Genomic DNA, 24,435 nt, shown 5'->3' with positions numbered 1-24,435 from the left:
CGTTATCTCCATGTGGGAAGTAGCATTTCGAGTTGCTTCATGTTGCACTTTTCCTATCATGCAGTTATGTTCCGCAAATTATTTACAAGGGAATTTTTGTCTTGACATTTCCACAGCGTTGACAAAGTTGTTTTTCCCAAGAGGGATCTAAGTATTTATTAAGCTTATGACGCTGCAATGCAAAACCAAAGCCTGCCAACAAATTAATTCTGTGGTTAATCGATTACAGTGGATACAAGATTAGACCAACCCATTAAAAAAATGCAATCAGCACAATGGAGTTACTAAACTCTGTACGGCGGGGAGAAAACTTGCAGCTAGAAATACTCAGCATGTTGGTCAGCATCAACCTGACAGGTGAGGTTTTATCCGGGATATTTCAGGTGCTAAAGAGTCTTGAGATGGTCCAGTGGGATTATGGACTGCAGAGCCATGGTGTGAGTGGTCGCACACATGGCAGCTCCTGCTTGAAGGGGAGGGGGTTGGGCGGCAATGCCAGTTTAGTCAGCACTTAGCACAAGACGCCATCTTGGTGAAGGAGTTGGGACATGTGCAAGGTATGTGGAATGAAGGATTGATACAGGAGGGTTGTTAAGGGTTTCATTGACAGTTAAGTTCTTTGCTAGTCCTGATTAGACATGCTTCACAGCATTTGGTAGCCGGCACTTCAAATGAAGGGTCTTTCTTAAAAGTGACCAACCAAACAGATCGCCAAGGATTTCTTGAAGCTATGATCAGCTTTCACTGTTCACTTGCACCTGGAGGCTTGAACAGGATTTTTGAGACCCTTTGGGAGATTTTCTGTGACAAAAGACTTCACCAATGAGCTATCAACATTTATTCTTCAAATTTTCTGAAAACTACACAAAGAGGGTGAATACTGCGCTACGACACTTCATAGTAGTCACGAGGAAATGGGCATCTTGCTAGGGAATCCTTTGATCTGGGTAAGGAATGAAGAAGGATAAGTCCAGACAGGACAGCATCAGCCGCTGTAGGGGAGAGGAAGAGAAGAGAGAGTAGGTGGGGAGCTGGTATCCTTCCCTCAGGTGCAGGACATCCCTCCTCCTCCAGTCTTTCTCCAACAGGACGTCTAGTACTGCACACATGAGTCTGTGCACGTTCCCGCTCTCTCCCCGAGTCACCCTGAAACATTCCAGTGTGCCAGCCAGCACACTCCACACCTTCAGTGGCAGTGGGTGAGTGCAGGCTACAAAAAGCTCCACGAAAATTGCATTAATCAGCACTTGAACACCAAGCCTACAGGTTTTAGCATCTCCCTGGCATGTTTAAATCATGGTATTCATCGATTAGCCACAAAACTGCGGCTAAAATCAACTTTAAAACAGACGTATCTTTAAAAAAAATAAAAATTTTAGAGTACCCAATTCTCTTTTTTTCCTATTAATGGGCAATTTAGCGTGGCCAAACCACCTACCCTGCACATCTTTTTGGGTTGTGAGGGTGAGACCCACGCAGACATGGGGAGAATGTGCAAACTCCACACGGACAGTGACCCGGGGCCGGGTCGACCCCGGGTCCTCGGCGCCGTGAAGCAGCAGTGCTAACCACTGCGCCGTCGTGCCACCAACAGGCATATCCTATTAGTACACTATATCCATTCAGCGCCTGTTTTCACCCTTTCCCCAAAATAACTCCCAACTTCTTTCACTCACTCCATTTTGATGTGCTAGGTCAACAAGTTCAGCATAGTCTTCAACTCTTCCATCACTATCTGGATACTGGAACAATACACCACTGATATCTTTCCTGCTGAAATCCATCTCATGGGGTAACTTCAACTCTGTTGCAACTCCTATGTAACTGGAAGAATAGAGTCATTGTAAAAAAAAGAAAATCAAATAAAAATCATTAAACGGTCATATTATAAAGGTGGCTTGCTGTTCTCTTGCGTGTTGACAAATTTAATAATTTACTCTTTCGTACCATCCACAACAACTTTTTTAATTTAGTGTACCTAATTATATATTTTTTCCAATTAAGGGGCAATTTAGCGCGGCCAATCCACCAAACGTGCACATCTTTGGGTTGTGGGGGTGAAACCCACGCAGACACAGGGAGAATGTGCAAACTCCACACAGACAGGGAACCAGGGCCGGGATTCGAACCTGAGTCCTCAGCGCCGCAGTCCCAGTGTTAACCACTGTGCCACCGTGCTGCCCCAACTTGCATTTATAACGCATCCTCACACAGAAGTATGTTCTATAGGGTTTCACAAACTTTGGACACCAACACATAAATAGGAGGTTTGGGGTTCGAAAGCTATCAAAGAGACACATTTCAAGGAGGCTTTTAAGGGTGAAGGGGAACAGCAAGCAAACGTAGGTAACAAACCCAGAGGCCAGGATAGCATTTTTGAAAGAGGGAAGGAACAAGAGATAAACTGTTCAGAAGACATGGATAGAGGCACAAGGCTGCAGGGGATTCTTCAGAGAAGATGGAGCCATGCCAAAAAGGCATTTGAAGACAACGGAGCTTGGCAATCAGGTGGAGACTGAGCTTTCAGAATTTTATGTGGGAGAGGGCAAAAGCCACAACATTCTGGATTCTCTGGTTTCATCGGATCATAGAATGCTTATCGCACAGAAGTAAGCCGATTGATCCACTGTGTCTGTGCTGACTCTCTGCTGACTCTCAGCTAGTCCCCTACCCTCAACCTTTCACTTAGCCCCGCAAATGTCTTCTCTTCTGATGCTTACCTAATTCCCTTTGGAAAGCCAGAACTGAATCTGCCTCCACCACACTCTCAAGGCAGCGCATTCCAGAACATCACCATCCGCTGTGCAAAACCTATCACGGTTGGCTCTTTTGTCGATCTCCTCCAGTCAGTGTCTTCTGATCCTTCTCTCAATGGGAACAGTTTCTCACTATCTCCTGATTTTGAACACACACCTCTTTCAATTCTCCTCTCAAACTTCACTTCTCAAAGGAAAACAACCCCAGCGCCTCCTATCTATCCACGGAACTGAAGTCTCTCATCCCTGGAGCCATATTTTGTAAACCTCTCTTGCACCCTTTCAAAAGCATTCACATCTTTCCTGAAAGCTGGTGCCCAGAATTGAACACGACATTGCAGTTGAGGCAAAAGCAGTGTTGTATAAAGGTTCATCATAACTTCCTCGTTTCTGTACTCTCTCCCTCTATCTGTAGATCTTAAGATTCCATGTTGTGACTTTGGAAGCATCACTTCCTCAGCAAACACATATGCTAAGTACTCATTTAGTACCTCAGCCATGCCATCTGCCTCCTTGCGTAGATCCCCTATTTGGTCCTGAATCGATCTCACCCCTTCATTACTACTATTTTGTGCTATTTATATGCCTAGAGAAGAATTCTGAATTCCTTTTTGTGTTAGCTGCCAGCCTTTTCCCATACTCTCTATTTGCCCCTCTTATTTCCTTTTTGGCTTTCCCTCTGAGCCTTTTATATTTAGCCTGCTTCTCACACGTATTATTCACCTGCCATCAGTCCTCTGCACCTTTTTCTGCTTCACCTTACTTTCTCTGTCTCTCTCTGCCATCCACAGAGCTCTGGATTTGGTCGCACCACCGTTCCCCAACGAGGGAACCTTTTTGACATTGAACAAATCATTTCCTCATGTGGAGAGAGGAGGGCGGGGGTCAATCTTGAAGCTGGTGAAATATTAGCCTTCCAGCAGCGATGAGGGGAAGTATGGGGTTTGCAGGAATTTTTCAGTTAGCGATGGCCGTGGCTCAGGATTGAACGGAGATGTGAGGTTATGCATCACGGAATTTAGCTCAAGACAGCAATCAGGGAAGCTAAAGAAGTCAGAGCTATAGGCATATAGGTGCAAATGTTCAAAAAAATCCCATGCACTGGTAGCTGAGGGAGAAACCTAAGCATTTTGCAATGTTGACAAAGCAAATTTGGACTCATCTTCAATTTATCGTCAGAAGATTGTCAGGAAAAGTGGGCAAAATTCTCCGTTATCGGCGGAAAGTCCGCCGATCGGCGCAAAAAAACGGCGCAAATCCGACTTGTGTCACGTCGGAAAAATGGGTCGATAGTCTCTGGCCCGAAATGGGCTAGCAGCGACATAACGGGATCCGCGCTTGCGCAGTGGTTCACGCCGTGCAGCGTCATACGCGCTGCACGGCGTGACGGCTCATAAGGCCGCGCTGCTCCCCCCCACCCGACCGGAACACCCAACCGCAACACCCGACTGGATGGCTGGCCGTCGCTCAGCCCCGAGGTTCGAGTCACGCGATGTGGAGGCGCTCCTGGACGCGGTGGAGCAGAGGAGGGACGCCCTGTATCCCGGGCACGGCCGCAGAGTTGCCCCACGCCACAGCCGGCGTCTGTGGAGGGAAGTGGCAGAGGCCGTCACCGCTGTGGCCCTGACACCACGGACAGGCACCCAGTGCCACAAGAAGGTGAACGACCTCGTCAGAGCAGGCAGGGTGAGCCTCCCCCATATCCCCCCTCCCCCATATCCCCCCCCTCCCCCATATCCCCCCCTCCTCCCATATCCCCCCTCCCCATATCCCCCCCTCCCCCATATCCCCCCCTCCCCCATATCCCCAAGTGAATCCAGCCCTAACCTTAACCTCTGCAATGCACGCGCAACCAATGGCGTGCATTCATATACCTGCCTAACACTGTTGCCTTTTACCCCTGCCCCCCCCCCCCCCACAGGAGAAGCGCGCACACAACAATAGGGAGCATGTGAGGACTGGAGGAGGGCCCGCTGATGAGAGGCCACTGACCGTACACGAGGAAAGGGCCCTGGAACTGGCTGGCGGACCTGACGACCAGGCGGTTGCTGATGCAGAGGTCGGGGGCGTACTAGCGAGTGAGCCACCGACAGCCCGTCCCCATATCCCCCCTCCCCTATATCCCCCTCCCCCGTATCACCTGATCACTGCCTGATGTCTAACCATGCATGCTTCATTGTGTATCGCAGGACCAAACGTCCAGGCACCCATCCCCGCAGATGCAGACCGCCCGCAGGATGCCCCTCGGAGACCACAGGAGACGGAGAGACCCGCACCCTCCAGCACGCGACGCCCGCAGGATGCCCCTCGGAGACCACAGGAGACAGAGAGACCCGCACCTTCCAGCATGCGACGCCCGCAGGATGCCCCTCGGAGACCACAGGAGACGGAGAGACCCGAACCCTCCAGCATGCGACGCCCGCAGGATGCCCCTCGGAGACCACAGGAGACGGAGAGACCCGCACCTTCCAGCATGCGACGCCCGCAGGATGCCCCTCGGAGACCACAGGAGACGGAGTGACCCAGACCCTCCAGCATGCGACGCCCGCAGGATGCCCCTCGGAGACCACGGGAGACGGAGAGACCCGGACCCTCCAGCATGCGACGCCCGCAGGATGCCCCTCGGAGACCACGGGAGACGGAGAGACCCGGACCCTCCAGCATGCGACGCCCGCAGGATGCCCCTCGCACACCACGGGAGACGGAGAGACCTGGAGCAACAGGGAGACGACACCCCCGTCACGTGCGGGAGCGACCACCCATAGACGAGGGGGGCAGCCACAGGCCCCCGTCACATCCGAGCCAGGACACCACTACCCAGGACACCACTACCCGGGACAGCACTACCCAGGAAGACGAAATACCGGACAGTGACTCAGAGTGGATGGGTGGAGACGAACCCCCACCCCAAAGTGCCATGGAGTCAGAGTGGGACGAAGAGCACGACACAACGCCACTGCTGTCACCAACACCCTCCACCGTCGCAGAAACACTCACCACGGTTGGGCACTTTAGTGATGAGGCGTCTGGTACACTCACTGGTGCGCACAACACAGCCGTCCCGGTACAGCAGGTGGAGGTAGGAGCAGCAAAGGGACCGGGCGGTCGGAGGGCAGCCCAGCCCAAGCGAACATCTGCCGCCCAGATGGGTCCCGGGTTCCTGCAGTTACCACACCCACACATAGATCCGATGCAACCACCGACCCGGAGACGTGCGAAGAGGGTGACGGGCGGCTTGCGGCGGCTGCGGTCGCAGGTGGAGGAGTCCACCCGCGTCCAGGAGCTGGGAGTGGTGCCGATCATGCGTGCCACCCAGGCCGACACCGCACGGGTGGCGTCCGCGGTGGAGGCAATGGGTGCGACGGTGTCAGACATGGGGAACGGTTTGCGAGGCCTGGGGCTTTCCGTGCAGGCGGCGTCTGTGGCCCAGGAAATGGCTGCCCTCTCACAGGAGGCCATGAGCCAGTGCCAGCGCCAGATGGCAGAGACGCTCAACGCCATAGCCCTGTCTCAGCAGGCCATGGCCCAGTCTCTGCAGGCCATCGCTGAGGGCATCGGCGCCAGTGGCCATGTGCGAGCCGGCGTCGCACTGTCACAGACAGGGTTTGGCAACCCCCTGGGCTCCATGGCTGCAAACCTGCAGACCCCTGTCGATACCAGCACGGGCCTCCAGGACTGGCAGCGCCAGATGTCGGGGGGGCGTCGGATGGCCAGTCCGATCGCATCCCCCACCCATCTAGAGGCCTGGGGGCCATCGGGCACCCCGAGGGAGGAGGAGGTGGTGTGGTCCGTCCCGGCTCCCTCTGTAGGGGAGGTCCCGGTACACCCGCGACACCTCGGACTCCCCCCCTTCCGTCCCAGGTGCATCGGGTGGGCAACGGGCAGGACAGGCTGGCAGCTCGCCATCCCAGTCGCCTGGGCCGCAGCCTGGCCCATCCAGGCCAGGACGCCCCAGGAAACGGCCGCCAAATAGATCCATTGTCAGAGGGCAGGAATCACAGGAGTCCACCTCCAGTTCTGCTGTACCGTCTGGGGAACCACGTAGACGTAGTCAAAGGGCCCGTAAGGCCAAACAATTAGACACTGAGTAAGTTGGCACGGGTGCAGGGCACAGATGAGTTTTAGGGGCTAGGGCACGTGCATGAACTCCTTTGGTTATTAAAGTCAATGTTACACCTACCGAAGCTGCCTTTGTGCTCTGTCCAAAGTGTGCGGGGGTGTCATGTACGTTGAGCGCAAGTGTGTGTGTGAGGGGTGGTCTTACCTCAGCCCCAGGTGAGTCTGCCCCCTTCCCCCTGGGCCGCCATCAACATCCCCCGTGCAGAGGACGGGACCGTGCGCTGCAGTGTCACAGCCGCATGCAGGAATGGTCCGGGTGGATGGTGGTACTGTGGCCATGGGTCAGACATAGTCCAACGATGTAGAGCCAGGAGCTCATCGCAGGGCGGGTTGTCATCATCCTCCATGGCCTGCGATAGACACGCGTCCACCCGCAACTGTGTGAGCCCGGCCCGTTGTGCCGCAGGTGGATCGGCAATGGGGGGGGGGGGGTGTGGTGTGCATGCGGGTGGGGTGGGTGGGGTTGGGGAGGGGGGTGAGGGTGCTGGGTGGGTGGATGGGTGGGGGGTGTGGGTGGTCGACTGTTGCCATGGTGTGCGGTCTGTGGCCATACTACCCGATTCCCACGCTCATCTAGTCAGTGAAGCGGGAGTCTATCAGTCTGTCCCGTGCCCGCTGGGCCAGCCGGTAACGGTGGACAGCCACCAGCCTGTGTCTACCCCGTCTGCCCTGACCATTGCCCCCATCATCTGGGGAGGACTGGGCCTCTTCCTGCTGCTCCTCCACTCCGCCCTCCTCTGCCTGCGGCACATCGCCCCTCTGCTGCGCTATGTTGTGCAGGACGCAGCACACCACAATGAGGCGGCCGACCCTATCTGACCGATACTGGAGGGGGGCCCCCAGAGAGGTCCAGGCACCTGAAACGCATCTTCAGCACGCCAAAGCACCTCTCGATCACTCCCCTTGTCGCTACATGGGCATCATTGTAGCGGTTCTCCGCCTCATTGCGTGGCCTCCGTATAGGCATCATCAGCCACCATCGCAATGGGTAGCCCCTGTCGCCCAGCAACCAGCCCCTCAGCCGGGGATGGCGTCCCTCGTACATGCCGGGGATGGATGACCGCGACAACACGAATGAGTCGTGTACACTGCCTGGGTGGCGGGCGCAGACGTGCAGGATCATCATGCGGTGGTCGCAGACCACCTGTCCGTTCATCGAATAGGTCCCCTTCCTATTAGTGAACACGGCCCTGTTATCTGCAGGTGGCCGCACGGCGACGTGCATCCCATCGATCGTGCCCTGGACCATGGGGAACCCGGCCACGGCAGAGAAGCCCACGGCCCGGGCATCTTGGCTGGCCCGGTCCACGGGGATGTAGCGGTGCGCCATGGCATATAGGGCATCTGTCACTGCCCGGATGCACCGGTGCACCGATGTCTGCGATATGCCGGACAGGTCCCCACTCGGTGCCTGGAATGACCCCGTTGGGCCACCGTAACCTTGACGGACACGGGGAGAGGGTGTCCCCCGCCAGTGCCACGCGGTGACAGGTGTGCCAGCAGGTGGCAAATGTGTTTCCCGGCTCATCGGAGTCTCCAGCTGCATGCCCGGTCCGTGAGGTCCTGGTATGACTGCCGGGGCCGGTACACATGGGGCGCCCTCGGGTGCCTCCGTTGCTGTGGGGCCGCGACGTCCTCCTCCCCCTCCTCGTCCTGTCGGTCAGGTGTCCCTCCAGCCTGGGGCGGCTGCCCGCCTGCCCCTCTGCGGCAGCCTGCGCCGCCTCTCTGGCACGCTCCTCCTCCTCCTCCTCATCCAGGGCAACATAGACATGAGCGGCTGCCACCACGGCGGCCACATCGCTGGATGATCTGAAAACATGACGGCCTGGTGGGGGGGAGGGGAACGACGACATGTCATCATTGCCCATATCCCCTCCTCCCCCCAGCCAGGTGGCATGGACCGCATGGGTCCAACTGTTGGAGGCTGGCACCTGGCCAGGTGGACCACTCACTTGCCCTCCCATGCCCCTCCTCGGCACGGACCCCCCCCCCCCAACCTACACTCCAGCACGGACCCCCCCCAACCTCCACCGCGGCAACGGACCCCCCCCCCCCCCCCCCAACCCCACCCAGCACGGACCCCCCCCCCACCACCTCCACTCCAGCACGGACCCCCCCAACCTCCACCGCGGCACGGGACCCCCCCCCCAACCCCACCCCAGCACGGACCCCCCCCAACCTCCACCCCGGCACGGACCCCCCCCCCCCAACCTCCACCCCGGCACGGACCCCCCCCCAACCTCCACCCCAGCACGGACCCCCCCCCCAACCTCCACCCCAGCACGGACCCCCCCCCCAACCTCCACCCCGGCACGGACCCCCCCCCCCCCAACCTCCACCCCAGCACGGACCCCCCCCCCCAACCTCCACCCCAGCACGGACAACCCCCCAACCCCCACCTCCACGCCGGCACGGCCCCCCCCCCCAACCTCCACCCCGGCACGGACCCCCCCCCCTCCCAACCTCCACCCGGCAGGAACCCCCCCCCCCCAACCTCCACCCCAGCACGGACCCCCCCCCCCCCCCACCTCCACCCCGGCATGGACCCCCCCCCCCCAACCTCCACCCCAGCACGGACCCCCCCCCCAACCTCCACCCCGGCACGGACCCCCCACAACCTCCAACCCGGCACGGCACGGACCCCCCCCCCCCCCCAACCTCCACCCCGGCACGGACCCCCCCCCCCCCGCCAACCTCCACCCCAGCACGGACCCCCCCCCCAACCTCCACCCCAGCACGGACCCCCCCCCCAACCCCCAACCTCCACCCCGGCACGGCACGGACCCCCCCCAACCTCCACCCCGGCACGGACACCCCCCCAACCTCCACCCCGGCACGGACCCCCCCACCCCAACCTCCACCCCAGCACGGACCCCCCCCCCCAACCTCCACCCCGGCATGGACCCCCCCCCCCCAACCTCCACCCCGGCACGGACCCCCCATCCACCTCCCCGGCCGGACCCCCTCCCGGCACTCCCCCGGAGCCCAGCCTACTCTAACCACCCCCCCCCCCCCCCTCCCCGCCGCCCGCGCACACACACACACAACCCTAGACACACCTCTCCTCATGCATTCAGACTGCGGCCACGCCATTGCCTGCCCAGAGCCAACCCCCCAGGCCGTCACTCACCTCCTCGCTGGTCGGCGTGAGCCTGGAGCACCGGGTCACGCCGATGAAAAGGAGGTTTAATTTACGTCGACGTGAACGGTCATCACGTCGACGGGACTTCGGCCCATCCGGAAGGGAGAATATCGGCAGGCCGAAAATCGGCTGCCTTGCACAGACCCGTGACATTCTCCGCGGCAGCGGCGACATTAACACCCCGCCAACTTTTCTCCCTTCGGAGACTTTGGCAACCGGCGGGGGCGGGATTCACGGCGGCCAACGGCCATTCTCCGACACTCTGGGGGGTCGGAGAATGACGCCCAGTAGTTGTTAACTTTTACGTGGGCGGCGTTGAAGAGAAAGAGTGAGTATGATTGGTAGTCTTGTGACTTAACGAGATACAATGAGTCAATTCAACATCAAAGAAGTGAGGAGGGTATGACAGCTAGTCAAGATAAGTGCCACACTACCTCCACGAGTGAGCAGGTAAGACAGTAGAATGGGAAATGCACGAAGGGGCCCTACAAAGGAAAGTCTCAGCTTCAGTAAGTCAATTTTAATTAGGGATTAGCCTATATGTTGCAGGGTGATGCGGAGAAGATAACAGCCAGAGGTTTACAGAGAGTAGCATCAGAAGAGGTGCGGAAAGACCCATTGAGGATATCAGAAAGGTCAAGGATGGTGGGGAAAGGGATGGCCAGAAAAAAGAGGAAATTGGAGAATTTAAGTCACGTTTGGCAGGGGAGACAGAAAGTGATTCTATAAACATGAACTGGGATCTGGTAGATATACTCTCTAGCCCTCTGGCAGGCCTTGAAACCTAAGCGGCAAGCTGGCTCTAAATCTCTAACTTCAAGCAAAAGGCCCGGCTATAGTTCTCAAGCAGTTCCTGGCTATAATTATTCGGTTGGCCTTCACCCTGACCTACAGGAATGGTTTGGACTCCCACCCAGGTCCACTGTCCCACCCACCCTATCCCCGTAACTCACTAACATAACCTGCACATCCCTGGCCACTAAGGGGCAACTTAACGTGGCCAATCCACCTAATTTGCACATCTTTGGGTTGTGGGAAGAAACCGGAGCACCCGGAGGAAAACCACACAGGCACAGGGAGAAAGTGCAAACTCCACACATTCACCCAATCAATTGAACTCTGGCGCTGTGAGGCAGCATTGCTAACCACTGTGGAGTACTCATAATTGCAGCATGATGGCAACTGTCTGAGTTTGCATGGCTGAGCTTACACGACTTCTGTCTGCACTTCCATTGCAGCATTTAGATATTGGGTGACTATTACTTGTGCTGCAATGGAAACTCAGATCTTGACCATCAGAAACTGCATCATTGTTGAGGCCACAAGAGCTGGAAGGGATGAACACCAAACTCTGCATAGTGTGCGCCTGTGCGTGTGTGTACGTAGTGTGCATGTGCACACAAGTGCGCATGCGTGAGTAGTGTGTGTATGAGCATGCATGTGCATGAGTGTGTGTGCAAGTGCATGTGCACATGCGCGGGGCGTGTGTGCGCGTTGTGTGTATGCGGGTGAGTGTGTATGTGTGCGTGCATTGCTGGATCATGTACATGTGAAGCGAACTAAAGGACAACGACTCTGCTTGGCAAACTATTTTCTAGTGTAAACCTATTTTAACTCACCATCACCTTTTCAAAGGCGATTAGGGATGGGCAACAAAGGCTGCGGCTTTGCCTGCCATGTCCATATCCCCCATCTGTTCCAGATCCAGTCCTGGCCCTGCTCTCGGCAGTGAGGTGACACCAGGAAGGTGGGCCAGTGCAGGAAGCCACTCTGCAGGCTGCACATTGGAGCAGCAGCTATTTGTGGTGTAGGCTCTGCATCTCCCAATCACAAGCAAATCAGATTGACAGTGGGTTAAAGAGCTGGCAGCTAGCACAGGTCGGGTGGAGGTTGGTATTCCATGATCCAAATGTTGGAATTCTGCCAAACGGTGGAAATTCTTCATCCCGGCATACATCAGGTAATATTTAATGGAGGTGATGGGGGTCTCTCCAATTGGCTAGAGAGCTGGCGAGAGTCCAATATCACCTCCTTTCGGGAAGGCCAATCAGGCACTCAACTGGGCAGCAACCTTCCCTGGGATCAAGGAGCCTGGAGGCTAAAGTCCCACCTACCGAGAGCTTCCTCCCATTCAGAAGCCAACAACATTTCACCAAAAGGCAGCGCCACCAGGGAGGTAGTGGATGCAGCCAGTAATACACCCTCCTGAAGCCCAGGATCGCTGATGGATCCAGCCAGAGGTGAATGATGGTAGAGAGGGGGGAGGTGTAACTGAGTGGGTGTTGGGGGGGAGAAGGCCAGCAGCAAGGGCAGGGGTTTGGCTCTCAGCACACAACTCCCCCACCCCCCTTATTTCTTCCCAATGCCCCCATCCTACTCCAAATCTCCACTGTATAAACTCTCCCTTCTCCTTCTTGATGCCCAGATAGATCTGCCGCAGCTGTCGCCATGACTTTTCACAAGATTAATCTTCAATAGGGTAAGAGCTCAGGCTACAACAAGTGGATGAACTAAGGCATAGACTGTATTGGATGAATTAGTGGTTCATTACAATGATGCCTTTCACAATGGGCGCTGGCAGCAGAAGCTGCTAATTAGTGTTGTGCCTTTGCTGCTGCCAAATGTAAAATTACAGTGCACTATTTGTCTTTGAAAGTGATGTTTGTATAAAAAAAAGATAACTCACTACGCGTAGATTCACTGGGTTTTAAATCAACGTCAATCTACATTTGTAATATTTCTCTGAATAACGAGGTCTGAATTCTTCTGGAGGGAAAGGATAACTTGTCCAAATTACACAGAATAAAAATATTAACATACTTTGCTCTTGTCTGCACAACAGCTATTGTTTGAGGATGGCAACGAGCGTCCACAAAGAACTTTCTTCGCTTGTTGTGTCTAAATCGGAAGAGAAGATAATATTTATGTGAATTGATAAATTGCAACTTTTAATCTGATAATATTTGGGTTTGAGTGGGAGTCAACACATTGTAGGCCACAACTGGGAACATGCAGTAAAATAAAGACTTGGAGATTTTTGACTTCTGAAGAAGGTAATTTTGAATACAAGAGTAGGGAGGTTATGCTTCAGTTGCACTGGCGAGATCAAGGCCAGGATTCTCCATTCCAGATTCTAAGTGTTCCTGCCAGTGAAGAATCGGGATTGTGTCCCGCTGGCTCCAAGGGTCAGATTCCCATGGCTTGACTATGCAAAAATATGCACAGTGCTGAATACACCGGTTTCCCTGCAGTTGCTGGGGTCGAGCCGCCATTTTAATGGGCACCCCGATACCAGCGTCCCTGGAACTTACCCCCACAACGCAAATGTTGACTGTCCCCTCCCCTCCCCACCAACCAGAGGAGCACCCCAAGCCCTCATCAAGGATGGGCATCCGGCCCCCCACAGGAATAACAGGTCAGCCCCCACTACACCATACATATGAGGGCTGACCACTTCAACAATGCTGTGTTTTCTGCATGATGTGGAGATGCCGGCGTTGGACTGGGGTGGGCACAGTAAGAAGTCATACAACACGGGCAGCACGGTAGCATTGTGGATAGCACAATTGCTTCACAGCTCCAGGATCCCAGGTTCGATTCCGGCTTGGGTCACTGTCTGTGCGGAGTCTGCACATCCTCCCCGTGTATGCGTGGGTTTCCTCAGGGTGCTCCGGTTTCCTCCCACATTCCAAAGATGTGCAGGTTAGGTGGATTGGCCATGATAAATTGCCCTTAGTGTCCAAAATTGCCCTTAGTGTTGGGTGGGGTTGCTGGGTTGTGGGGATAGGGTGGGGGTGTTGACCTTGGGTAGGGTGCTCTTTCCAAGAGCCGGTGCGGACTCGATGGGCCGAATGGCCTCCTTCTGCACTGTAAATTCTATGATAATCTATGATAAACACCAGGTTAAAGTCCAACAGGTTTATTCCTCAGGTGACCTGACGAAGGAGCTGCGCTCCGAAAGCTAGTGATTCCAAATAAACCTATTGGACTTTAACCTGGAGTTGTAAGACTTCTTACTATGTTTTCTGCAGTTAGAAAAGAGGAAGTGAAACTAATGAACTGCTTTGAAGTGGTCAGCAGCTGTCAATCATAATAAGATTGTTTATAAACATTGGGTTAGGGTGAACTAAAGTACTTTAAATGCATTCAAACAAGCAGGGAAAGATAAATAAACAAACCTCCTGGCAGCTGAGTTTAAACCATTAAGCTGTGAATCAAAGGCACGTTAAAGGTACTGCACTGTGAAATTGAAGGAATGGTAAGCATTGCAAAGAACCTCAGGGGATTGCAAACCTTTACAAGTGTTGTGGGTTTACTGGACCAGTGTTCTTTAAACTTTTTTTCTGGGGACCCATTTTTACCAACCGGCCAACCTTCGGGACCCAACCCGACCGACCTTCGGGACCCAGCCCAGCCGACCTTCGCGACCCACGCCAACCGACCTTCTCGACCCACGCCGGCCAACCTGAGCGACCCACCATTTTCTCTTCCCTTGTTTGCTGCTGATAAAAATTGAGGAAATGGTTTTGGGTCCCTTTGGCCCTCGTACACGCTCCTCCAATGGAACCTGTTGGATGAAGGCGAAGCCTTCCGGTGTCGGAAAGTATGGAGTCTCCAACTGTCCAAAGTTCTGCACTTTATCCCGTAAAATTTTATTAAATAAATCCCCCCCCCCGAACTTGTAAAAAAAAAAATTTGTTTTAAATGAATAAAATAAATGAGAAAAAAACTAAATGAATAAACCCCCCCAAACTTATAATTTAAAAAAAATGAATAAATAAAAAAAAATTAAATGAATAAAATAAATTTAAAAACCCAAACTTGTAAAACAAATAACTGTGACCGTTTAGGAAAATAGCGTCCACACTGCGCATGCGCGCCTGATTATCGCCGATGATCGTGTGCGCATGCGCAGTGAGGACAAATCTTTTTTACATGTTCGCGGCCAATCCCGTGCTGCGCGGGGATTTGCGCGCTCGGGAGCGCTGCGAAGGATGGCTCCGTGACCCTCCCGACACCCGCCCGCGGGCCGCGCACCCGAGTTTGAAGAACACTGTACTAGACTAATACCTGGAACGAGTGGGCTGTGTTATGAGGGATGGCTGGACTGGCTAGGCTAGACTTGCATCCATGAGAGTTTGGAAGAGTAAGAGGCAATTTGATCGAAAACTTTAAGTTCCTGAGAGGCATTGACAGGATGGACATGGAGGGGATGTGTATTCTTGAGGGGGAAACGAAAACAATCTCACCTGTGACATAATTGCATTGCTTCTGCAGCAGCTGTTCCCTCATCCAATAAAGAGGCGTTGGCCACATCCATGCCAGTGAGGTCACACACCATTGTCTGGTAGTTAAGTAAGCTTTCCAATCTACCTTGGGAAACTTCAGGCTGATACGGGGTGTACTGGGTAACCCTGAAAAAGAAATGTAGAAAGCCCTCATTTCGGTTTTGAGATTTAAATCTTCATAGTATTTACTGTGAATGCACATTGGGCTGGATTCGCCACTGCCCGCCGCCAGTAGTGGGGTCCCCAATGCGGCGAAGAATCGGATGTTTGGAAAAAATCAGGATCAGGGTCTCGCATTGCTCTGGTCTACCGCTGGTGCAAAGAGAGGTTTTTTTAATAAATGTTTTTTATTGGGTTTTGGAACAAAGTATATTTACCGTTATGTACAAAGGATAAGAAACATATATATATATATACATATATAGAAGAGAAGGGCACACCCAAACATACCAAAGGAAAGAAAATAGTAAGTAATAATTTTTTAAAAAGTAAAATAGAATAACTGGCAGGGTATTGTGCCCCAGCTCAACAGCAGCCACTCTGTACACCTGGCAAAATTATTTACAACACATAGGTAGGCGACTGTTTGTGGGGGGTGGGGGGGGGGGGGGGGGGGGGGGGGGGATGGGGGGTGTAGACTGGGGAGGTAAATATACATTTGGGTGCCGGAGAAACAGTTACAGTGGGCAATACTCGAATGGGTCTGGTGTTGGTGTTGTTGCTTGCTTCTCCCGGACAGATCTCGCTGCCGTCTCACGCTCACCACCGCTTCTGCCATTCCTCCCGTCTTTTTTCTCCTCGTTTCCTGCTCCTGGAGATGCCAAGTTTGTTACTGTATCCCGTACCCTCCTTCCGGCTCTCATTTCCCTACCTCCCCCCCACCACCTCCCTGGTTCTTCTCTCTTTTTCACTGTCTCTTTCTCTCTTCCCCCCCGCCCCCCCCCCCCCGCAGTCTATCTCTCCCTCTCATGCTTTGGCTACTTTCCCCTGATTCTTGGCTACCTGGCTGTTCTTCCGCTTGTTCATTGGCCACAAACAGGTCCCAGAACAATTGCGTGAATGGCTCCCACGTTCTGTGGAAGCCGTCGTCTGATCCTCGGATGGCGAATTAGATTTTCTCCATTTGGAGAGACTCTGAGAGGTCGGACAGCCAGTCTGCAGCTTTGGGTGGTGCTGCTGACCGCCAGCCGAACAGGATTCCACGGCGGGCGATCAGGGAGGCAAAGGCAAGGGCGTCCGCCCTCCTCCCCAGGAATAGATCTGGCTGGTCTGATACCCTGAGACCGCCACTTTCTGGCATGGCTCCACCCTCATCCCCACCACCTTGGACATTGCTTCAAAGAAGGCTGTCCAGTACTCAGCAAGTCTGGGGCAAGACCAGAACATGTGGGCGTGGTTGGCAGGGCCTCCTTGGCACCGCTCACATCTATCCTCCACCTCCGGGAAGAACCTACTCATATGGGTTCTTGTTAAGTGGGCTCTATGTACCACTTTTAGCTGCGTCAGGCTGAGCCTTGCGCACGTGGAGGTGGAGTTGACCCTATGCAATGCTTCTCTCCAGAGTCCCCACCCTATCTCAATCCCCAGGTCCTCCTCCCATTTCTTTCTTGTTGCGTCCAGTACGGTGTCGGCCCTTTCTATCAGTCGGTCATACATGTCACTACAGTTTCCTTTATCTAGTATGCCTGCGTCCAGTAATTCTTCCAGTAGTGTCTGTCGTGGCGGTTGTGGGTACGTCCTTGTCTCCTTTCATAGGAAGTTTTTGAGTTGTAGATACCTTAGCTCGTTCCCCCTGGAATTTCTCTGTCAGTTTGTCCAGTGTTGCGATCCTGCCGTCCATTAATAGGTCCCTGACTGTCAGCGTCCCTCCGTCCTGCCCCACCTTTTGAAGGTGGTGTCAGTCAGTGCTGGTGTGAACCTATGGTTGTTGCAGATGGGAGCTTTGTCCAACATTTTGTTCAGGCCAAATTGTTGCAGCAGTTGGTTCCAGGATTGGAGGGTGGCTATAACCACCGGGCTGCTGGAATGTTTTTTGGGTGAGGATGGGAGTGCTGCCGTGGCGAGGGCCCGGAGGGAGGTCCCCATGCAGGAGGCCTCTTCCGCGTACACCCACTTGGCTTCTGGCTCCTTGATCCATCCCCTTATTCACTCGTAATGTAGGTTTGGGAGGGCTAGCCCCCGCCCCTTTTGTTTTTTATAGGACCTTCTTTGGAATCCTAGCATTTTCCCCCCCCCCCATTACGAACGCCCTGATTAGTTTGTCCAGCGCTTTGAAAAAGACCTTGGGTATGTAGATCGGAATGGATCCAAGTAGGAAGAGGTACCTGGGCAGTACGTTCATTTTGATCATCTGGACTCTCCCCCCGAGGGAGAGTGGGAGTGTGTTCCATCTTTGCAGGTCCTTTTTTACTTCCTCTGTCAGACTGGTGAGGTTCCATTTGTGGATCCCTTTCCAGTCATGGGCTATTTGGATCCCCAGGTAGCGGAATTTGTGTCGGGCTAGTTTAAATGGCAGTCCCGTTAGTGCTGCCCCCCCTACTTGTGGGTGTACTAGGAAGATCTCGCTTTTGCTCATGTTGCGTTTGTAGCCCGAGAAGACGCCAAACTCTTTCAGGAGCGCGATGATTCCGTCCATGCTGCTTTGTGGGTCCGAAATGTAGAGGAGCAGGTCATCTGCATGGAGTGAGACTCTGTGCTCTCTGCCGTCCCTTCAGATCCCCCTCCAGCTGTTTGCTGCTCTGAGCGCGATTGCTAGTGGTTCGATCGCTAAAGCGAACAGCAGCGGGGACAGTGGGCATCCTTGTCTGGTGCCCCTGTGCAGCTGGAAGTATCGGGGGTTGATATTGCTGGTCCGTATGCTCACCATGGGAACGTTGTATAGGAGCTTTACCCAGGAGGTGAACCCTGTTCCAAGCCCGAACTGCTCCAGTACCTCTATGAGGTATTTCCATTCGACTCTGTCGAAGGCCTTTTCTGCATCTTGGGCGACGATCATCTCTGGTGTTCTCTCCCCGGAGGGGGTCATAATCACGTTCAGCAGGCGCCTGATGTTCAAGGTAAGCTGTCTGTCTACCTTTGACAAAGCCCATCTGGTCCTCTGCGACCACCTCAGGTACACAGTCTTCTAGCCCTTTGGCTAGGATTTTGGCATCTGCGTTCAGCAGTGAGATGGGTCTGTATGACCCACATTCCGTTGGGTCTTTGTCTTTCTTAGGTTTCAGCGAGATTGAGGCCTGTGCTAGCGTGGGTGGCAGTGTGCCCCTAGCTAGCGAGTCTGTGAACAGTGCAAAGAGAGTTAAGTGCATTCCAAGCATGCCCTTTCACGCTTGAGTAATTTTGAAATGCTGAGCTGGGAATTGACAGCACTTAACTCTTTGATATGGTTGATGTTTGTACACATTGTGGTTTCATCCTTAGAGTTACTCATCCATGAAAAAGATGAATGAAGCATGGCCCACAGCTTGTTTGTGGAAGCTGTCAATCACAGTGCTCTACCAGAAATGAATGAATGGTTTGCAGCCAATGTGAAAAAGGGCGCACCGATCTCAAACTTAAATTTGAGGCCCTCTCCACAGAGATCAGGACCCCCCCCTTCTGAACGTAGATTGGGATCGCCCCCTCCCCCCACCAACAGACAAAAGGAACCACCAACCCCACATACAAAAGGGGAAACCCCCCCAATGGAGGGCAAGCCCCACCCCTTGCCAGAGCCCCCTTGACAGTGCCCCCTGCATGTGCCCTTTTGTTGCTTCCTCTTTGGCAGTGCCCTCTTGGTACTACCCCACTCCCAAGGAGCAATGCCCAGCCTTATCTCTCAAACCTGGGGCTACAGGCACAACCGCACGCCGGTGTAGTCATGATGACTATGTTATGGGCCAGGGTTTAGAGAACCCCAAAGTGTATCATGGAGTTCACCTGACCCACAACTTTTACTAGATTGTGGTATGGGGAGCGCAAGGCCCGCTCTACAGGTGTGGTACAGCAGAAATGGAAAAGTATTTTTTAAAGCAAAACAATGTTTATTCTATGAACTCGAGTTAACCTTTTTAAAACATACAGTGAACATCTTAGCAACCATTAATTCAAATACAACCCCCAAAGAGTACAACACTAAGTAAAGCTTATGCTGTCCTTTTAACATCCAGAAGACTTACAAAAATACATAACCTTTAACAGAAGCACATCAGGTTAAAGTCACTACTGAAAACATTTATAATTCTGAATTCACCAAATGATCAAGAGATAGTCTTTTCATTGCAGAGAGAACAGCAGTACAGATTCTTTGTCTGACTTCAGCTCCAACACTGAAATCGAAACTAAAACACACCCTGCAGCAAACAGCCTAAAACAAAAGTAAAAAGCTGATAGACAGCCCAACTGCTCCCACTCTCTAACATCACTGCAGTAATAAACACCCATTTCTTAAAGGTACTCTCACTACAGATATTTATGTACACACCCATTTATAAACACCCATTTCTGAAAGGTACTCTCACGTGACAACTAGTTTTTCGGTCGTGATTTGAGTGGCGGGGGGGGGGGTGCAGACGCTACAGCATCAAGCCCTTTAATAAGATGTTAACATATGGAAATCAGGTTCTGTGATCACGTCACAAGTGGGGGGCATGGAAGCTCTCAAACTTGAGATCCCGCTGGCGCAAATCCAGTTTGTGGCCGCTCACAACATTTAGCAGCCACTACGGTATTTGCACCTGTAGCTAACAGGGCCGCTGGATCACGTGTTCAATAGAAGTATCTGGCTTGAAACATTCACTTCATGTTTCTCTCCAGAGAGACCTGTTGAGTTCTTCCAGCACTTTCTGTTTTTATTCCAAGATGAAACCACTGGATTGGTACATAATCATGCATGGCAAAGTACTGTAGTGGTTTGCTTTCGCTTTCTGCAGTGTGGGTGACCACCAAAATGTCCCACTTTTTTTTCATTTCGGAATACAACATGCCTTGGAGAATAAACAGAGACAACACAGAGCTGGATCAGCTAGAGGAGGCAATGGCTAGTGGCATTGCTGCTGGACTAGTAAGCCCGAGACCCTCTGGGTACCCAGGTTTGAATCCCGCCAAGGCTAATGCTGAAATTTGAATTCAATAAGAATGGTCTAATGAGGGCCATGAAACAATTGACGTAACGACACATCTGGTTCACTAATGACCTTTAAGGAAGGAAATCTGCGTTCCTTACCTGGTCTGGCCTACAAGTGACTCCAGGTCCACAGCAATATGGTTAACTGAGATTGACCTAGCAAGCCACTCAGTTCAAGGGCTACATGGGGTAGGCAATAAATTAATAGAGAGAAGAGAGCTCTTAGCAGGAGGCCATATCTTCCCAAGATGGTCAAGGAATGCTTTTAACTGAACCTTTGGATTCTTGAATCTAAGCGTTTCAGTAAGGTTGTGCTCACAGTCAACCACAACTACAACGTCACAGCAGGGCAAGGACCACATTGCCAGTGGCTATGTAGGTGGCTATGGCCATGAACCTTTATTTGTCCAGCTCTTTCCTGGCTGGAGCTTGAGAAATTTGCAACATCTCAAAATGTGACATCTACTCTTGGGCAAGGGAGGGCACTGACCACTCTGGAGGAGCCTCGCAGTACTCAGTGGAGCAGTTGTTAAGAGTTATTGTGGTCTGCTCAAACGTGCCCCATTTGAGAAAAGCGTTTGTTACTAGCTATATGGAAAGTACTTGAGAAGCGAGCGCATGAGCAGAAGCAAGCAATCTAGACATCCTCTCCCTACTCGGGCTATCCGTGAAAAATTTATCCAAGTGTGATACCAGTAACTGCACCCCCAATTCTCCATTCCATTTGCCCACTTCTTCGAAGCCTAACCCTTCTGGTGCGGGTGGTGTCCACTGTTTGCGTAGTTGTGGATTCAATCATAATGCAAGGTGTGGTAATTGCTGCCTACTTACATCAACTGCATAAATGAGTGAGGAATGAAGGCTGATTGGGATGTCGTCTCAATCCTAAACTCTTGAGATTCCCACTCTGAACTTCTCCGTCTCTCTCTCCTCCCTTCACAATGCTCCTAAAAGTTGACCTCTTTGGTTTGATCATAGTGGCCAGTTTTGCGGAGCATCTTGTGTGACCGAGGGAGAGACGTTTAAAATGCAGCGAAACAAGAATGCAGGCTGCTACTTCTGGTCAAATCTGTATGGATTAGCAGTGTGTCTCATTTAATTTACAATATTATGCCTTTAAGAGGTCCTTAAGTAGGGTGCTCTTTCCAAGGGCTGGTGCACTCGATGGGCCGAATGGTCTCCTTCTGCACTGTAAATTCTATGATTATACTGATCATCCGGACACGCATTTGACACAGTTTGGAAGTGCTTTCCCCACAGTTTAAACGTGGTGCAGTAATTCAGTAGATGGGAGAAGCATCACTGTATGGTGACAGGGATGTAGTACAAAAGGTGTTGGTGTCTTGTAATGTCCAGGGTGATAATAACCTTGTATCCTTCATTGTATTCAGGTGACCCCAAATGCTTAACAAACAGAGCAGCTTAAATAAACAGTGGGCCAAGCAAGTGCAGATTGCAATGCAAGAGAAAAGTTTTGATTGTCCCAAGACATTTGCTTCTCATATGCTTTTATTTTCTCATACTGGATGGGAACTGTGTGAAAAATGCAACTTAATTATTTTTGCTAATACAGTAGATTGCGTTCAACTGAATAATATATATTCTGCGAGGCTGAATTTGCTGAGCTAATGTTTACATTGATCTACAAGCGCGCAATATAAACTAAAATAACACAAAGGGAGAAGTGCAGTGGAAAGTATATCTCCCAAGTTCCATTTTTTCTTCCCAAGCAACCAATTTATGCAGATTTATTCCAACAGCAGAATTTCTCCATACATTCTTTTCCAAACTTTGCTATCCACTTTCACTTCACACTGGTGTCATTTAAGACGGTTACTAAGTAACCTTGCAGGATTGTTGCATTGAGAATCTCCCTCGTGCTCACGTAGTTTTACGTCCTCCCCGACTATTTATTTTCTTAGCTCAGCACATAGAAACACACTGATTTATGGTTGTTTGTATCCTGTCCCCAATGCAACGTTGTTCTGTTTTCTTTTAAAAGCATATTACAAATCCATGCTCCTGTAGGCACAAGCAAAACAGGGCAAAGAAACAACTGAACAGCAAGTTCAATCATCAGGTGCTGGATTAATCTGAATGAACAGGTAGGCTTGCTTGTACATTTACATCTCTTGCTGCCCGCACTCAGTGACTTCACAATTTGAATTAAAAAAAGAACTCCCACATAATTACTCAGGCCTCCAACACCAACTGTTACTACATCAGACTTCAGGATGTAATTTTCAAGTTCAGAATGAAAGAATCTACAGTAAACAGATGCATTCATGTTACGTGCAAGTTTATGTAAAATAGATCTCCCTACGCTAGTCTGCACACAATGGGAGATTGTTCTGTAAAGAGGTCACCGTGAACTTGTCGAAGTACTTTCTTGCACAACAGGTCAACCCAAAAATACTCAACTCAATTGGAGAAATTTTCTTCAAACTGGGTAGCTATACCCTCTGCTGTGGCAATGGAATGCCTTAATTTGGCATTGTAGATTGGTTAGCGTAACAGGCTAGGAACTGGGACAAGGACGGGTTTGTAACAAGTTTGAACCTGGAGATTGCCTGGAAACGACTGAGCGGTATTACGATCCTGGACCAGACTACAACAGTGGCTAGGATATTGGTCAGAAACCGTAATATTTTATTTTAACTTTTGTAAGACTGTGACTTCAGGAGAGATTTCGCAGAACAGGGATGTAGTATATTAAAACGAACTTCCTTGTGACAATAAGCGATTTTCATTTCATTTCATTACTAACACAGTATGAAAATATCTTCAAAATCAACAGCACAATCATCTCAGATCCCAATCCACTTTTAAATACGGTTAGCACTCAGGGATACTTGTTGTATAGAGATGTCTTGAATACTCCACTTTGAGAAAGAGAGATCTTTCAAAACTGAAACCTCTTAATATAAATTATTAAGAGGGAGAAATGTCTTGAATACTCCACTTTGAGAAAGAGAGATCTTTTAAAACTGAAACCTCTTAATATAAATAAAAGTCCATTGGCCCAACTTTTACAATGCTTTAATTACACCTCTGGCTCCCAAAAGGCCTAGCTGTCTTTCAAACCAGGATTTTTAAAAACATGACTGTAGCAGTCATACCCAAACCCAGACTTTTAGCTCTTACTGCACTGAATACATATAATATCTGAAATTCACAGGAGAACAAGAAAACATATTTCCACAGGTTAATGGATGCTGAAGGAACTATAATTCTGCAAGTCTTATTGAATTATCAATTTAAATTCTGCAGAGGAGGGCTAGAGTTCCCTGGAACACACCTGCTACAGTTCCACACACAAGAGGAGGTGGTGTATGAAGCTTCACCTTTGATGGAACATCTGGTTTGCAACAAAAGTGCAGCAACTTCATGTTAAGGGGTTATCCAATATAGAAAGATTGGACCTCCGGGCCTATATCCACTAGAGTTGAGAAGAATGAGAGGTGATCTTATTGAAGCATAAGATCCTGAGATGACTTGGCATGGTGGATGCCGAAAGGGGATTTACCCTTGAAGGAAAGAGAGTAGGATTTGTTTTTTTTAAAATATGGGGTGTCCTATTTAAGGTAGAGGTGAGGATAATTTATTTCTCTCAGAGGATCATGAATCTCTGGATCTCTCTTCCCCAGAGTAGACAATGCAGGGTCATTGACGATATTTGATGTGGAGGTAGACGGATTTGTGACTAACGGGAATCAAAGGTTATCGGGGATATGAGAAATGTGGAGCTGGGGCCTCGATCACATCAGCCATACTGAACGGTAGTGCAGGCTTGAGGGGCCAAATGGCCTACTCTTGCTCCTAATTTGTACCTTCGTACATTTCTAACTGTTGTGTTCCAAACCTAAAATTAAAATCTGGCGCAAAGAAAAACTCAAGTCTAGCCAAAATGTTGTGTAGAGGTAAATGTCCAGTCAAATCTCCTTGGCGATCATTGTCAGAGAGATATACAGCTTATAGAGAGAGTCTTATATAAGACATGTTACCAGGAAAATGGAAGGCGTGAAGGGA

At 51.5% G+C, this 24,435-nt stretch overlaps 1 protein-coding gene across 2 annotated transcripts in view; it reads right to left on the bottom strand.

Annotated features, from left to right (window-relative positions):
- Positions 1 to 24,435, bottom strand: part of gldc (glycine dehydrogenase (decarboxylating)) — a 219,717-nt gene that overhangs the window by 123,284 nt on the left and 71,998 nt on the right. For both annotated transcript variants that reach the window (XM_072517219.1, XM_072517220.1), the window contains 3 exons: positions 15,267 to 15,431; positions 12,838 to 12,915; positions 1,677 to 1,824 (listed from right to left, as the gene is read on the bottom strand). In XM_072517219.1, the coding sequence (XP_072373320.1) occupies positions 1,677 to 1,824; positions 12,838 to 12,915; positions 15,267 to 15,431 (391 nt within the window). The remainder of the gene's footprint in view (positions 1 to 1,676; positions 1,825 to 12,837; positions 12,916 to 15,266; positions 15,432 to 24,435) is intronic.

This window comes from Scyliorhinus torazame, chromosome 9 (genome assembly GCF_047496885.1).
Source record: "Scyliorhinus torazame isolate Kashiwa2021f chromosome 9, sScyTor2.1, whole genome shotgun sequence".
NCBI lineage: Eukaryota > Metazoa > Chordata > Chondrichthyes > Carcharhiniformes > Scyliorhinidae > Scyliorhinus > Scyliorhinus torazame.
Note: the sequence above shows the minus strand (reverse complement) of the source record. Positions and strands in the feature narration are given on the sequence as shown.